The sequence below is a fragment of the Aspergillus campestris genome (genome assembly GCF_002847485.1).
Source record: "Aspergillus campestris IBT 28561 chromosome Unknown P168scaffold_3, whole genome shotgun sequence".
In the NCBI taxonomy this organism is placed as follows: domain Eukaryota; kingdom Fungi; phylum Ascomycota; class Eurotiomycetes; order Eurotiales; family Aspergillaceae; genus Aspergillus; species Aspergillus campestris.
The window spans coordinates 636,917-652,434 of record NW_020194338.1 but is presented as its reverse complement, the minus strand read 5'-3'; the positions used below and the strand labels follow the sequence as shown (position 1 = coordinate 652,434).

At 52.4% G+C, this 15,518-nt stretch overlaps 6 protein-coding genes across 6 annotated transcripts; 3 read left to right on the top strand and 3 right to left on the bottom strand.

Moving 5' to 3' along the window:
- Window positions 1–505: 505 nt before the first annotated feature.
- Window positions 506–2,726, top strand: hexA (putative Woronin body protein HexA; the record flags this gene model as incomplete). Its single annotated transcript, XM_024835818.1, has 3 exons — window positions 506–540; window positions 950–1,300; window positions 1,685–2,726. 3 exons carry the CDS (start codon window positions 506–508, stop codon window positions 2,724–2,726), a joined length of 1,428 nt encoding a protein of 475 aa, XP_024694960.1.
- A 196-nt stretch (window positions 2,727–2,922) lies between these two features.
- P168DRAFT_249117 (peroxiredoxin) lies at window positions 2,923–4,138 on the bottom strand. Its single transcript, XM_024834157.1, has 3 exons — window positions 3,986–4,138; window positions 3,624–3,805; window positions 2,923–3,495 (listed from the first exon to the last, which is right to left on the bottom strand). The coding sequence occupies exons 1-3, from the start codon at window positions 4,035–4,037 to the stop codon at window positions 3,052–3,054; spliced, it is 678 nt and encodes a 225-aa protein (XP_024694959.1). The 5' UTR covers window positions 4,038–4,138; the 3' UTR covers window positions 2,923–3,051.
- Window positions 4,139–4,453: 315 nt separating this feature from the next.
- Window positions 4,454–7,187, bottom strand: P168DRAFT_325241 (putative transcriptional regulator (Cti6)). Its single transcript, XM_024840973.1, has 5 exons — window positions 6,972–7,187; window positions 6,271–6,909; window positions 5,808–6,089; window positions 5,508–5,758; window positions 4,454–5,458 (listed from the first exon to the last, which is right to left on the bottom strand). The coding sequence occupies exons 2-5, from the start codon at window positions 6,870–6,872 to the stop codon at window positions 4,779–4,781; spliced, it is 1,815 nt and encodes a 604-aa protein (XP_024694958.1). The 5' UTR covers window positions 6,873–6,909; window positions 6,972–7,187; the 3' UTR covers window positions 4,454–4,778.
- A 384-nt stretch (window positions 7,188–7,571) lies between these two features.
- P168DRAFT_288318 (uncharacterized protein) lies at window positions 7,572–8,254 on the top strand (the record flags this gene model as incomplete). Its single annotated transcript, XM_024836757.1, has 1 exon — window positions 7,572–8,254. A coding segment is annotated over exon 1 (550 nt), but the record flags the coding sequence as incomplete, so codon positions are not given.
- An 874-nt stretch (window positions 8,255–9,128) lies between these two features.
- Window positions 9,129–11,028, top strand: P168DRAFT_316375 (uncharacterized protein; the record flags this gene model as incomplete). Its single annotated transcript, XM_024840003.1, has 3 exons — window positions 9,129–9,144; window positions 9,282–10,064; window positions 10,124–11,028. The coding sequence occupies 3 exons, from the start codon at window positions 9,129–9,131 to the stop codon at window positions 11,026–11,028; spliced, it is 1,704 nt and encodes a 567-aa protein (XP_024694956.1).
- Window positions 11,029–11,799: 771 nt separating this feature from the next.
- P168DRAFT_279806 (protein kinase family protein) lies at window positions 11,800–14,441 on the bottom strand (the record flags this gene model as incomplete). Its single annotated transcript, XM_024835817.1, has 8 exons — window positions 11,800–11,802; window positions 11,835–11,851; window positions 11,881–11,970; window positions 12,047–12,060; window positions 12,160–12,613; window positions 12,666–13,064; window positions 13,108–14,208; window positions 14,366–14,441. 8 exons carry the CDS (start codon window positions 14,439–14,441, stop codon window positions 11,800–11,802), a joined length of 2,154 nt encoding a protein of 717 aa, XP_024694955.1.
- Between the last annotated feature and the right edge of the window lie 1,077 nt (window positions 14,442–15,518).

Sequence of the window (15,518 nt, the reverse complement as noted above, 5' to 3'; positions counted from 1 at the left end):
GTGGGAAGGGAAAGACCAGACGAATGGGGGGAGACCACGCTGGTGGCTGGGGTTGTCTTGCTTTCTTGTGTGATTGATGAGTGATTCTTTGGGTGGTTGGGGATTGGAATCATGTAGGTATGATGTGTGTGTGTATAGCTGTGGATGAGGTGGATGGTGTATAGTGTATAGATTGAGTCAGACTGTATGTAATATATGGATGGATTCATGTTCTCTCTCTCCCTGTTCTGGAGGGTACTTCATGGACTGTTCTCTGTAAGGTCTGAGTGTCTGTGATAGACATGAGATGAGGAAGATCATCGGGATGATGCTATCAGTTGCCGTGGGAACTCCCCGCTCGGTGGTTAGAAGACGAGAGGATCGGAGAGGATCATGAAGTGGAGAGCATGTGATCTGTCTGTTTCTGTTTCTGTTTCTGTTTCTGTTTCTGTGTTTTGTGTTTTGTTGTGTTCTGTCTGTTGAGCGTGCGGTGTGTTTTGTTCTGTTATCCTTCAGTATATGAAATATGAAGTCAATCGGGGATTCTATATCTTCTGTTGCGTATGCATTGACTTCGGTATATTCTATCCTATATCTGTAGTATTGGTTATCAATTATACTCCGTAGAGAGATGAGTAGATACTGTAGATCAATAACCTCGGACAATAGAAGAGTAAATAAATAAATGCGAGGTTGGACCAAACAGGCTTGGCGAGTCAACAAACAAACGCCCCTCCCAGGCCTATTTCTATCTCTCTTTCTTCCTCCTTCTTTCATTCCTCTCTTCATTCCTCATCTGCATTCTTCCCATCATCTGTCATCTCCATTCCTCAGATCTATCATATCTATCATATCTTGCATCGATCAATTGATTGTTAGATCAATCCATCCTTCTCTCTTCCCCTCCAGGAAAGAACAGAAGTAATATAGTCTTTTCTTGTCGCCTTTCGAGTTGAGGCCAATTCGAAAGGCTCTCGAGAAAGGACGCCCGAAGATCAGCCAATCTGGACTTCGACGCCCGCGTCCCCATCCCCTTCAGTGTCTTCCCGTCGTCGTACCGGAGTGACGCTGTTCCCCATCTGACCCCGGAGAAAGAAGAGGGTCAAGTCCATCTCGATCACACTTCGCACGTCGACCGGGAAGATACTGGAGCTGCCCGTCTTCCCGAGCCTCGTGTTTACGGTCAGGAAGAGGTTGATCTCCATCTGCATCGAGAGAGTCATCCGTCGCCCAGAAAGAACAAGGCCCGTCGTGACGAGTTTGTGGACATCTCTGCCAGCTCGCGTGTCTCGCATCCGGAGGTTCATTTGACCCGTGAAAGGTATTTTCCCTTTTCCCTACTGTCTTTTCGGTTATTTCATTTCCGTACTTTTGTTTGTTTTGTTATTGTTTTGTTATGTTTTCGTTTTCTTGTTTTGTTTTGTTCTATTTTGGTTGGTGTGGGCCAACAAGCGGTGTCACCCATGCCCGAACTAGATCTAGTTGGAGAACTAGATCGGTTACGTGGCGCCCAAACATCCATCACATCAAAACAACCATCCTGTGTTTATATATGCTCGGTCTTCTGTCTTCATCTTGTCCTACTCTTCCTTTCTCCTTCTCCTTCCTCATCCTCTTATACTTCTTCATACTTCCATCACGTCCTTCTATCATCCTTACACACCTTCATACCTTCTTACCTTCTTTGATATACTAACATACATAGCTACCGTGAACCCTCGGTCCGTTTCCAAGACCAACCCACCTACGACAAGTCCGTCGAGAGTCAGATCGATATCACCGAAAGGGAATATCGTCGTCGCGTCCACCCGACCTACGACGTCAACCACTCCCGGGATTATCCTTCCGTCCCCGTAGACTCCTACTCGAGCCCTCCCCAGGCCACCGACGTCTCGTACAGTCGCGCTCCTCGTGAGGACGTCCCGTACGACCGCGCCTACCAGCCCGCCCCCGTCGACATCTATCCCGCCGCCTCGGCCTACTCCCGTTCCGCCGTTGACGCTGAGCCTGCCGGTCCCATCCCCGCAGTCTCCCCCCGCTCTAAGGTTTCTTCCTCAACCACTGTAGTTGACCAACCCCCTCGCAAGATGGGTTACTACGACGACGACGGTAAATACCACTCCTTCCGGCGTGGTGTGGAGCGCGCTGCCGACCGCATCATGCATCCCTTCCACCATGACCACCACCACCATCATCACGACAGTGAGGACGCCGTCGTTGCTGACGACCGTGGTCCAGTTCGTTTCCGTGATGGAGTCCGTGAGGAAGTCCGCGTTGTGGAGCCTCGCGCCCGCCCCACCAAGGACACCGTCCCCATTCCCTGCCACTACATCCGCGTCGGCGACATCCTGATCCTCCAGGGCCGCCCCTGCCAGGTCATCCGCGTCTCCGTCTCCCCCCAGACCGGCCAGCACCGCTACCTCGGTGTCGACCTGTTCTCCCGCCAGCTGCAGGAGGAGTCGTCCTTCGTCTCCAACCCCTCGCCCTCCGTCGTCGTCCAGACCATGCTGGGTCCGGTCTACAAGACCTACCGCATCCTGGACCTCCTCGAAGACGGCCGCATTGTCGCCATGACCGAGAGCGGCGACGTCAAGCAGGGTCTGCAGGTTGTCACCCAGGGCGGTCTGTTCCGCCGCATCCGCGAGGCCTTCGAGGAGGGTCGTGGCAGCGTGCGCGCTCTGGTCATCAACGACGGCGGCCGCGAGCTGGTTGTGGACTTCAAGGTGATCCACGGCAGCCGTCTGTAATTTTTTCTTTCTGTCCTTTTTCCTAGGTATGTGGAGCGTTCTTCTGTGATGAACATGTGTTGACAGAAGTAGGCTACGATTTTGACAATGAATGATGGATGATGGGGTTATGTACTTGCTATGTAGATGATAATTGACGATTCTTTACATCTGAACCTAAGTACTTACGTAGTTTTGGTTATCTACCTCATGTATTAAACTGTATTCATTCTGATTCCACATCTACATACTAAAGTACATCCATCCATACATACCCACACCCATTACCCCACCCCTCTTCTCTCTTCACTCCCAAAATAATACAATTGAAAGGAAAAAAAAAAACTTAAACCTTAACATACCTCAAATAATCCCTCACAACCCTAACATCCCCAAACTTCTTCCTCGCATCCTCATTCTTCACCGAAGGCGGCACAATAACATCCTCCCCAACACTCCAATCAACAGGCGTCGCCACCCCATTCCGATCCGCACTCTGCAACGAATCAATCACCCGCAACACCTCCGCCGTGTTCCGCCCCGTCGACGCAGGATACAGCATCGTCAGCCGGATCTTCTTCGCCGGGTCGATGATGAAGACCGAGCGGATCGTGAAGACGATTTCCTTCGGGTTGGTCTGCACCCGCGCGACGTCGTCCGCGCTGAGCATGTCGTACAGGTAGGCTATCTTCCGGTCTGCGTCGGCGATGATCGGGAATTGCACCTGGGTGCGGGAGATGTCGTTTATGTCGGAGATCCAGGTGGAGTGGGAGGTTAGGTCGTTTGCGCTCTGCATTATCCTGTTAGTATATGTACCTCCATGTATACCTCCACATACGGCTCTCCATATAGACAGATATAGATAGAGATATATCCATATATTCGAAAAAGAAGGAAGGAAAGAAGGAAGAGAGGTACCAATCCAATCATTTTCACGCCCCTCGCATCAAACTCATCCTTGAGCTTCGCGAACGCGCCCAGCTCCGTCGTGCAGACGGGCGTGAAGTCCGCCGGGTGCGAGAAGAGTATAGCCCAGCTGTCGCCGATGTGGTCGTGGAAGTTCATCTCGCCTTGGGTTGTTTGGGCGGTGAAGTTGGGGGCTTTTCACATCTTATCAGTATCATTGGATGTGTCTTCGGTTTTGGATATGTATAAGTTGGTGGGTTGTGTTATATGATTGGATGTGTGTATGTGTGTGATGTTGGATGTTGGGGTGCGTGATTATAGACATATGGAGGAAGGAAGGATAGGTACTAATGATACGGATGATAACTACTAACCAATAGACCCCAATCTCAAACGAGGCTGCTCGGACAAAAAGCGCACGCCCATACCCAGTGACCCCGGAGGCCCCTGGCGTAGGCCCTGGCGTAGACCATGCTGGCTCAGGCGGGGCGCCAGGAACGCGGGACGCGGGGCGATGCCGGTCTTGGGGAGGGCGGTGCTGGTGCAGGCGCGGAGACTGCGGGAGAGGATGGAGGACATTTTCTTCTTGATTTCTTTCCTTTTGTCTTGTGAAGAAATTATACGAATTGGTTGGATTAGTGTTCGATTGATTGATTAACTGATGGAGATGGAAGGTTGAAGTCGAGGGCGGTGCTGGGCTGGTGCTGGTGGAGGATTACATCATTGGAGTGGCTGCTTCCGGCGGACCGAATTGGCACGGTGCCTGGTCGTTTTTCTATTCTGGGATATATACGCCGTGTATTTCCTAATAGATATTATGTAAACTGTACTTCCTGTTATTGATCATATCCAAAATGTTAAGATTGTACTATATCGACAATCAACGCCATCCCGTAGTCAAACAAACACCGTAAGTCCCTCCACCCAGTATAAGATCACAAACCACATAAAAAATAAAAGAAAGAGATAGAAGAATAAACGAATAACAGAAGGAAAGGAAAACAGGGGAAGGGGTAAAAAAAAAGAGAAAGATGATATTACGCCTATGGCGCACCAACGCCAACACCAGTCTGATGCTCCTCCGTATTATACATTCCTTGCTGAAGAGACAAAGGACAAACAGGGTATCGCTGATTTCGCAGTATGTAGGTTGCAATTGGAGACAGATCACCGCTCCCCGAACTTGCCATACTCTTGCTGCCATTTCAAGAGATGTCGCGTTAGCACGTCCATCATCTCCACGCTGCTGAGTCCCTTGAAGTCTTTCTCGGCCGACGCCGGCCCCGTTTCGCCGTCTGTGGTTGTCGTTGCTGACTCGCCGTCGCTGAGGGATGATAGCTTGGCATCTAGCTGCTCCGCCATTGCCCGGATACTTCCGTTCGGCTGGTCGCCTCCCGGGGGCGAGGTTTGTCCGGCTACGGCCATTTCGACTTGCATCCGTGAGATGAACTCCAGAATGCCAGCCACGCGTCTCTTCATCTCGTTCATGGTTGTCCGTTGGTTCACGTAGCGGGGTCGGCTCGGCTTGCCCACCTCTCCGTTGACATGACCATTGGGTCCGCCTATTCTCGGCGAGTCCCCGCCGATATCATAAGACTGTCCGCGCCGCGGCGAATTCAGCGTGCCGTTCGAATCGGTACCGTTCACGTCGCGATCCCGCGTGTACTGATTGCGGCCCACGCGGCCGCCACGACGCGCCGGCGGGCGACCGGACTTGCGTGTAGAGGGGCGCGCGGCCGTTGTCTCTGGGGGCGGGGCGGGGGTCTCATTAGGGCTGGGTGGTAACGGTTCGGGCTCGGGGGCCACCGGCTTTGGGGGAGAGGCTGCCTCAAGGTTGGATTCGGCTTCTATCCCGCGTTAGCTTCGTTGGTGGTCTGTAATTGGATCAACACGTACCACCGTCATCTTTCTGAGTATCGGTTCTCCCCTTCCGTCGGCTGTTTTCAGACGACTCTTCTTCCGGCTCTTCTGGCTCTTTAGTTTCTTTGTCGCGTTGGCCTCGGGACGTCGCTCGCTGTCGTCGGGTGCCGTTGGTGGCTTCCTTCTCCTTATCGTCCTCGGACACCGGCTGGGAGACGGGTTTGCTCGGTTCGGGAATCCCGGGCGACGGCGAACTCGTGCGTTGCTTCTTGGCCACCTGCTTATGACTGAAAACCTGTTAGCGTTACCCTTCACGCAATGGGTTTAATGACTGACGCTTCGCTGTCACTGCGACTTCTTTTACCCCGCCGGACAGAGGCTTCGTCGGTGTCCGGCTGGTTATCTTCTTTGCTCTCTTCGATCGCACGGCGGATCAGCTCCTCCTCGTCATAGGCAGCATCGCGGCTGTTCATGGTGGAGCGACGTTTGGGGTTTTGCATGTCATTATTGCGTGATTTGGAATCTTTGGATCGTTTGGAGGGATCGTGGGAGGACTCGCGGGAGGAGACCGCTGTGGAAGAGGGGGCGACGACAGGAAGGTAGGTGGAAGAGCGTGAGCTAGAGTCAGGTTAGACTGTGCTTAGAAGGTAGAAGGAAAAAAATTGACAAGACGGAGGGTATGACACCGGTGGCCTCCGGATGAGAGAATTTTCAACTCGCTCACCCTGCCCCCAAAAAAGAAGATCTTGAGGCAGAAACAACCCGGCGACAAATGAGAAAAATAAACAGAGAAACTTACCCATTGAGTTCGCTTTTGATCCTGTGGAGCTCCTTGCGGCACTCCTCACAGTAATACTCGTCCGGGCTCATCGCCTCATCCATGATCCCCACACAGCCGCCGTGCTGCCAAACTTTGCAGGAATCACATTGGATGAACATACTCCCCAGATCATCCGACATCAGTTCGGATGAGTCGGGAGGCGGGTTCAAGGACGCATCCTCCTTGACCCGGGGCCGCATGCCACTGCGACCGAGAGCTTCCCGACGGGAGGGGGGCAGACCAGGGTACTCCTGCTGTCCACAGAGACATCTTGTGACTTCCTCTTCCTCCTCATCATCTTCGCCATCTTCTTCTTCCCCGTCTCCTAGAGAGGGGTCGTCGTCACCGCGGGCGCGCTGGCGCTGGCGCGTCTGTGGGTAATCCATTTTCGAACCCGCGTCAACCTCTTCGGCAGACTGGGAACGGTGGCCGGAGGAGCCGGGAGGGGAGGGGATTTTGTGGTTGGATCGGGTGCTTCGTTCACGAGTCATTGAGGATGAGGAACTGGATGAATTTGTGTGGTGTAGGATTGCTGGTGAGGGTTGAGAAGTGCGGGCACGAGAAGATCGACGAGGTGTCATGGTAAGAAGCAGAATCGGCGGGGGAGGAAGGGAGGATCTAAGATGAGCAACGTATATTAGATAAACATTTTTTCTTCTTCACAACTGGAGAGAACGTACCAGAGATCGAGGACAGACAGCCCGTAGGCGAGCTGTCGCACGGTGGAGGAGGAAGCGGACGGGATGGGTGGAGGGAGAATGAATGAAGCGGGAGAGAGAAGAGAAGAGAAGGGGAGGACAATTGCGACCCGAAGAGGAGCGGTAGAGCAGAGATAAAGAAAGCGACCTAGAGCTCGCAAGCGAACGGCGAACTACATAGTCCGAAGAGAGGATGAAGAGGGAGGGGAGGGGAAGAGAGGGCTGAGAAGAGGAGAAGAAATGGAGAGGGAGAGATTACTTAGTGCTGGGACACTCTACGGGTATTACTGCTCTACTACTACTGAGTCCTGGTACCTACTGCTACTGCTGGTGCTCTGCGCGGCTTTCTCAATTGGTCCGTTCCGTCCGCCGGTTTCCCCGCTCGAGTGTTAGTCATCCATTCTCTTCGCCTTTTTCTCTTTCTCTCTTCAAGTCTTTTTTATCCTTCCCTCTTTAGGCTTTTTGTTCCGGTTGAATTTTATACGGTCCACTGTGGGATACATATATACCTCTATATGTGTCTTATATATCTGCATTGTTGAGGGGTTTGGTAAAAATCCCTGGCTTACTGGCAAACAGATTCCCGATTGCATCCTCCCCCACTCATCTCGGATACCTGCCGACTCTCGAGTTTTTCAAATACAATTTATCATGGTTATCCGATGGTCTCGAAGCACTCGATTGTAGGATGGACATAATGGACTACCTCTATCAAGGTGTCGCATCGGGCAAGCTACGGAACAGAGATCGGACGCTCGGATCGGCAATGGCTGTCCACATACTTGATGGCGGTTCCTCAATTGATCCGATGCAGAAATCTCTCCTTCTACATGGCTCTGAGAACCCCTCGACATGTGTCCAGTCGTGCATTTCATGTCCAGTCGCGTATTTCGATGCGGCATGCCAGCGCAAACGGTCCCCTCAACTTGGCCCTGACAGCGTAGTCCGGTATTGTGTAGTCGCTGGAACCACCAGTCATCTGGTGGAAAACAATTCTTCAACGATCACTGACCCACGTCAGAACATGGAGGTCGTTGTCCATGGATCGCTGGTTGGGCACCGAGGATGCACGGTTATGTTGGTGTTCGTGCAGTGTACCTGGAGGAGCAAGTCCCGGCCCTTGCGGCGAGGTGATCCTGCATTGGTGAACCAGAACTACCCATTCTCAACCTATCCCCTGGACAGACAGGTGGTTCTCCTTGTTTGGACATCGGATATGGTTCTAGGGTCATTCAAGACAGCTGTAGTGTAGAATTAGCCACGACCTCATCTTGAAACTCAGTCATAAACAACTGTAAGATAACGTGGGGGAACGAGTCGCTCGCTTGAGAAGGCGGTGAGAGGATATGACTGATTACATCACCTCTACCTGCATAACTCCAAAGTCAGGCCAAGCATAATTGGCATGACTAAGCCCGACAGGCATAACTAGTTAAATGATAATCCCCATAATCAGTGGTTGTTCATCCAAGATCCCGACTTGCCATTTCACCCCTCCTATCCCCCTATCCTCTCCCATCCCCCTCCCCTCCTGGCTCGTGGTGATCAGTGAGGTTCCCTCTCGGATTACTTCGAATAGTCCGTCCTTTCTTTTCTGATCCTTATTTCCTCCCCTCTGTCCGTCGGTGGTGAGGTGTCGGTCGGGTGTGCCTGGCGATTCCCCTACCCGACACTTGGGCTGTCAAAAAGTCTGCAGACGCGGTCCTGGTGGATGATTCACGGGTAAGCTCCATTTCCATTACGTCGATCGAGTCGGTAAGACCGGGTCGTGCGCCTTGACTTGGTCCTGGGGTTGAGACTGTCGGACGCACCCGGTCTGTTCGGACCTGGCGCTCGGTTGAACAACATGCCAACTGACAAGTGGGTTGCCCCGATCCAGGATCCGTCACCGTATTCACTCCTCTGTTCCCACCGACCCCCTGTCAATTAAATCTTCGCTCCAATAATTCTATCCCGCGGTCGATCATACTGGTGGAGGGCCTTCATACAGGAAGGGTAAATTTATAATTGAATTCCCTCAACCCAGAAGAATCAAGCGTGGAACAATCATCTTCCGTACCTCCGTTGGTCGAGCCAGCAGGAGTCACCGCACCGTCCGGCTGTGGCTGTGACGGTCGAGAGACGAGAGATCTTTGCATTATGGCTGCTACGCTGAGTATGTGTCTATTCACCAAGGGTGTATGAGGACTACAGATTTCCCCGGACGTCCCCAGGTCTAACTGGGTGGCACTGAGTGGCCGGGATCGGGACCTGCTAGTTGATTGGTTACTGATATTGCCTGCCTACTTGTAGATGGGATGTGCAGCTCGGCTCCGGATACACCGTCCCCCGTCTATCCAGATCGACTGATACGTCCTCTTCCCAAACGCCCGCTGCGAACCCGACTCTCCTCCGACGCCGCGGACTCGATCCTCTACCCCCCGGCTCCCCCAGCAACCCAATTGTTCTATGGTGCATGTGCGGATAGCGGGGAGGTGGTGAATGATGCCAAAGTGTATGTGCAGCAGAGCGAAGGCCATGATCACAGCCCGGAACGCGATCACCTTCCGTATGAGAACGGCGTAGATGTTGAGAGCGGGGACGAGGACGGTCCCGTGGTGGTTCACCGAAGTGCTGGCTTCCGCGGGTCGCCCCTGTCCCCGTCGGCGGTCAACTCGCAGCCACAACCCCACCCGGGCAACGGGGAAGGTACCCCGATCAAGTCTTCGGCAGGGCCCGACGGGTACGACGCTTTCGAGAACACCAACAACAAAAAGAAGCGCAAAATTCCCACGCCGGGAAATTTGGGAAGTCACTCCACCCTCTCGCCCGAGTTCTCGACTATGGGGTTGACCCCCTCGGCTCCCACGACGGGGCCTCCTGGAGATGGAAGCCACGTGAGCACCTTCTACGGCACCGGTAGCCCCGCCTCTCCTGTCGGCCATGGGATGTCAGGTCCTGGGAGAGGCCGTCTCGGTCGTCATGCGCATCGAAACAGTACGGGGCGAGGTTCTTTCTCTCACTCGAGTCCGGTCGCCTGGTCGCAGGGACGGGGGCCGGCTCGCCGTGACGGTCTGTCCTCGCCTGGCTCCACAGGTATGTTCCTTCGGGGTGGTCATTTTCCCTACCATCCGGCATCCCGCTAATCCAGTTAGGGGAATATACGAGCTCGGACCAGGGAATCATCTCCGCTGCTATCGCCAATGCGGCCGCCTCGGCGTTTCCCTCCCCTCCCCCCGGATCGAAGGCGGTCAGCATGCTCGAGCAACAGGCAACGACCCCTACCAAGACCCAATTTACCTTCACGTGCGAATCGGATTCGTCCAAAGGCATGGCGCTGCAGCCGCAGAGTCCGTACGCGGCCACGCACCGCTCGCCCGGATCGATCGCGGCCGCCCAGAATCAGCGGCGCTTCTCGACGCAGGCGACACAAACCAGCCCCAACGCCGCGTCGCAGATGAGCCAACAGCCTGATCATTCGCCGTCTGCCACGGGGGTCGAACCCAACACCACTGGGCGGAAGAAGAAGCGGTCACCCGGCAGCATCTATGCGTTGGCCGCGCGACAACGCAAGATCCAGCAGCAGTATACCAACCTGCACCATCCTCCGAATCTGGAAGACATCTGGATCTGCGAATTCTGCGAGTACGAGAGTATCTTCGGCCATCCCCCGGAAGCTCTGATTCGACAGTATGAGATCAAGGATAGAAAGGAGCGCAAGCGATTGGCGGAGAAGAAGCGACTGCTGGAGAAGGCCAAGATGAAGGGTCGCAAGAACAAGAAGACCCCCAAGGGGGCGACAAAGCATACCGCGAGCCACCAGGGGTGCTGCGATGGGAGTCACGATCGGGCATCGGCTGACCATTCGTCCTTGGGAGGTGGACCGGGGCAGCATGACGAAGACTACGACTACGATGATGAACCCGTTGATCCACCCCCTACCGCACCTCCAACCGGAACGTTCAAAACACCTTTGCCCCCGGGGACTCATCCCAAGGCACCGGCGAGTGCATCCGGCGTTAAAGGGGCTGCGGACGCAGGCACGTACAGGCCGCCCTGACAGTAGACCAGCGGCGTCTAGGTCTGCCCTATCATATGAAGGCAATTGACCTGCCGTCGCTGTCTCTATTTCCTTTGTCTTGCATGGCCTGTTCTTCTCATTAGCCTTTCTTGCTCTTTTCTTCTTTCTTCCTTTTTCTTTTTATTTTCCTTTTGTACCCTCCCCCCGTTTTCTCCCCCCTTCGGTTTATCATTTTATCATTTTATCATCATTGCCAAAATAGCATCAACGAATCCCCGCTCTACACACCTGAGCATCACGTCTCATGATACAGCATGGTTTCTCTCTCATATTTGGGTTATGGTATGGTCGGTTTGGTTCTCACGCCTGCAGATTCACGATGGGTAACGGCGTGGTGAACACGATAGAATGTGATATGGAAGTATGACTCGTTTCGTTTCTTCGGTTGGTTGGTGTTGACTGTATGTATGTGCATGTGGATGGAAGGGCTTTACTAGGATGGACGGACGGACAATCAGGTGGATTGGTGCGTCGCTTGAGCATAGGTTAGGTTTCGGTGTCGGTACGGTAGCGGTGTCGGTCTGAGATGAATGAATGAATGGACATGGTTATTTGAATTTACCTTATTTGTAGTTGTCTGAGTTTGGAGACCTCGGCTAGAGAAGAAAAGAGAGTGTACGTAGGTGTAGATCATACACTGATATCATATAGATAGGTATATACCCCTGCATCCCTGCATCTGCATCTGCATCCTACCAACTACTAGTTCCTTTCTTTCTGTCTATCAACAGGGCTAGGTCTTAATTAACTTTACTGTATCAACGGATATTCCCACATGTTCTTACATACGGACAGTGCAATCCTACCCACAGTGTAGTGTAATTAACAAACCCTGACCACCAGAATTCGTCTTTACATTGTATGCCGTCTTAGTCCTCTCAACCAGTGCGGGCTTGCTCACCTTGCCGTGATATCTCCCAGCTAGACATCTGTGTTCTCAGCTTCTTCATTTCACTTCACTCCACCTGACCTGGCTGTATGTACATCCATCACTCACAATCCGCAGCCGCCCTAGAAAGAACACCCCTGACCAACCCTACAACCCCCCATCAGCACTCTCCCGTCTCCGTCCCCGCGGAAACACAACCCCCCCGCAGCATCTCCACGCACGGAATCAAGGGCCGGTAAAACGGGGCACAATGCCTTTCCATGATCGTCGAAAAATCGCGCGCATTGCACACTATGCCGGTTTTGGAGAACGCCAGATGGGAATCACTATCGTCGTCCCACAGGTTGAACATGGTGGGCTGGAAGTTCTGGTCTGTTCCGTTGTGGTGGATGCATATCCAGAAGAGGACCCAGAAGAAGGATTCGAGGTCGTGGTGGAAGGAGGGTTGCTCGTTGAGGAGGAGGCCGATGGCTGTGAAGGGTCTTGTTCCTGTTTTTCTGGTTCTTTCTCTAGGCTCAGTGGTACTGGGGGATAGGGAAGGTTGTTCTCTATGTGAGAGGTCTAGGCCAATTAGGAAGGATGGGTAGGGGTAGTTCGTTTCTTCGTTAATTAGGAGGTTGCTGGGGGAGATGTCGCCGTGGAGGATTCCTGCTTTGGTGTAGAGGGATTGGTGGCCTGGAGGTATCAATCAGTAATGAAGTATTGAGACGTGTCCGTCTGTGCCCACCTTCGATACATTGCTCGAGTGCTCGTAGTAGGACAGCTGGGGAGCTTGCTTTGTAGATTGGTTTGCCGTAGTCGCGGGTGAATATGCGACGGTGTACACGATTCTTAGGGAGATGTTTCGGCTCGTGCACTGAAGAGTCTAGACGAGCCCCTTTGCGAGGCCTGGCCCCGCTGGACCATATGGCGTCTCTGGTCCTGTTGGAGCTACCTACAAGCAACCACCCTTCCGTGTTAGTTGACTGAGCATGGTTTGTGCCATAGTAAGTCCCCTGCGTCACGTCGAGTCCCTTGCGGATATTCTGGATATCGTCGACTTGGCCGTTTATAGTGACCTCCTGGTGGTGGTAATACCGTGCGACGTTCACGACGCCCTTCTGGGTAACTTCCGGTAGCAGTTCGCCTTCGTTGGGACAGTCTATGTCCTGCCATGCATCTTTGATCACGATGCGGGTTTTGTGCCGATCGTCCAGATGGGCCTTCCAGCATCTTGTCGCTCTTCCCAGCAATGCGTGGTGATTGATTTATAATCTCGTCAAGGACAACACGCTCAACTTGCCCATTACGCGTGATCGCGATTGATTTCTCTTCAGCGTCTGACTTCAAAATGGTAGGGTCAAACCCGAGTTGTTTCTCGCTCATATGAAGGAATCCCAGCATCGTCGAAACGAAGAGTAAGCCTTCCTCGTTGATGTCAAACGAGGAGGAGGATATTGCTCCCGAGCGGTCAAACGCCCACAGTCTCATGATAGATCCGCACAGAGTAAAACCCAGAACAAATCGCCTGTCTTGTGCCGGAAACACCTCTCGCACAGAGCGTCCCAGCTCAAGCCACGTCGTTGAACAGCCATCGAGATCTGAATCGCTATCTAACTCGCCTGGAATTAGTATATCCGACCACCGAGCATTTCTCTTCCGCGCATCAATTTGGCTTGTTGCAATGGCGACATATAATTGGCGTCGCGCGGCAGATCTACAGCGAGACTGAGAAGCCTGGACGAAAGTCTTGTCATCAACCGCGAGGTTCTGTTTCGTGGCAAGGTCCCGTAACAGAAAGAACTTTTGACCAAGCCAGTGATGTACATCCTGCTTCTGAGCGGCTCTAGGCCAGTCTGTCCAGCCCATGCTATTGTCGTAGATGCTATCTTCTCCGAAGCTTCGCATGATCGTTGCAGCCGCCGTCTCCACCTCCTCTGCACGCCCCAGATAGGCATCGAAAAAACCAGGGACGTCAATGTACATAGAACCTAATTCCTGTTCCAGCATGGCATCCGCTCGTCTCTCATATTCGAACGAGTCTGCCATAGGCCACATCGTAGGCGAAGACGACGCTTCATTGCGAGTGACCACGGGCCTAGGAGGAGGTGTCCTGTTGATAGCGGCGCTGTAGGCTTTGCGCCAGATGGTTACATCAGGCTCGTTATCCAGAACGCTACTGAGTGGGGAAAGAACTCGGGAGATATCAGATTCGTTAGAGAGAGCATCTGGGATCAGCCATCCGAGGTCGTTTCGGAATACATCCCGTCCGGATAATGATGGGAGGTGGGCTGTGGCGGGGAGGCGTTGTAGGGTAGAGACCAGGTCGAATAATATTTCTGAAGTGGTTTATACGGTGAGCTACAGCTCTGTAGATAGGATGACAAACTACCTTTTAGATCGTCTGAACGATCGAATCGAACGGTTGGTGTATGTTTACTTCAGTACATTGAGTTCGGAAGGCGTCCAGTCCGTCCTTAATTGGCTCTGCTTTAGATAGTTCGGACAGTGCTGGGTAAGACATTCTGTATAAGATACACAGTTGGAATATGCGATGTCTCAGCTCAGATTACCCTGGAGCAGCGTAGATGAAGAATGGAAGCGCTTCGAAGGATGCTTGCATGACAATAGGTATACTGCATGATAGATCTGACTAGTCCTAGTTTGGCAGTCAAGTCATGTGATTCAATGAATCGATCATTTTGCAGTTACCACCATACAATAGGATTGATTTTAAATAATGAATAGAAGGATTCGATCGGATAATTACAATATACCTATTGTTACACCATCATCACCTAACCTTAGGTCCCTAGCCACTGAAGTAGGTCCTACTACCCTGTATGTAGAAGACAGCGGCTATAGGGCTGATCACACCCCGTGACCCACCCAATCACATCCCATCCCTTCCATGCGCCAGCCATGAAGAACAGCCAGTCCACTCCGCTGCAGTATAGGCGCCTGCCGAAACACATTCCCCAAAATAGGTACCCAGTTTGCCACTAAGACCAGCTCCCTTGAAGAAACCTTCGCGCGCGCCATCCTCTTACGCGAGAAAAACACCCTGTCAAACATGGCCCAGTTTCATCCTGAGGAAGGTTGGCGCGATCACTGGATGGGAGGGATTCTTTGCGCAAGGGGATATTTTTAGATATTGCCGGCTGGGATAGCTCTAGAGAGAATGGAATAGTATAAAGGGAGGGAGTAGTCGATAGATATTTGCATTGATCGATTCATCACTGGTAACTAGCACTCTTTCTTTGTGTGTTTCTCCTTCTTTCGTTTCTTTTTTACCCTTGCTTTGTCGCTTTCTAGAATATTTAGATTTCGCCATTGTTCTTTATACTCTTTTTCTCTCTTTGATGGGATTCTTCTTTTGAGTCTCTCTTATACATAATCTGTGATTGCGCTGGCGCATTACTTCCTTACTATCATCTATTCCACGACTCTGATATACGATATACTACACCCACCATACATCAACCACACCAACCAATCTCTTCCAAACAACAACATCATCATCAAAAGCACCAATAGAGAGAGAAAATGTGGTTCATCCTCCTCAAAGTCCTCCGCTACGGCTTCAAAGCCGCCAAATCGC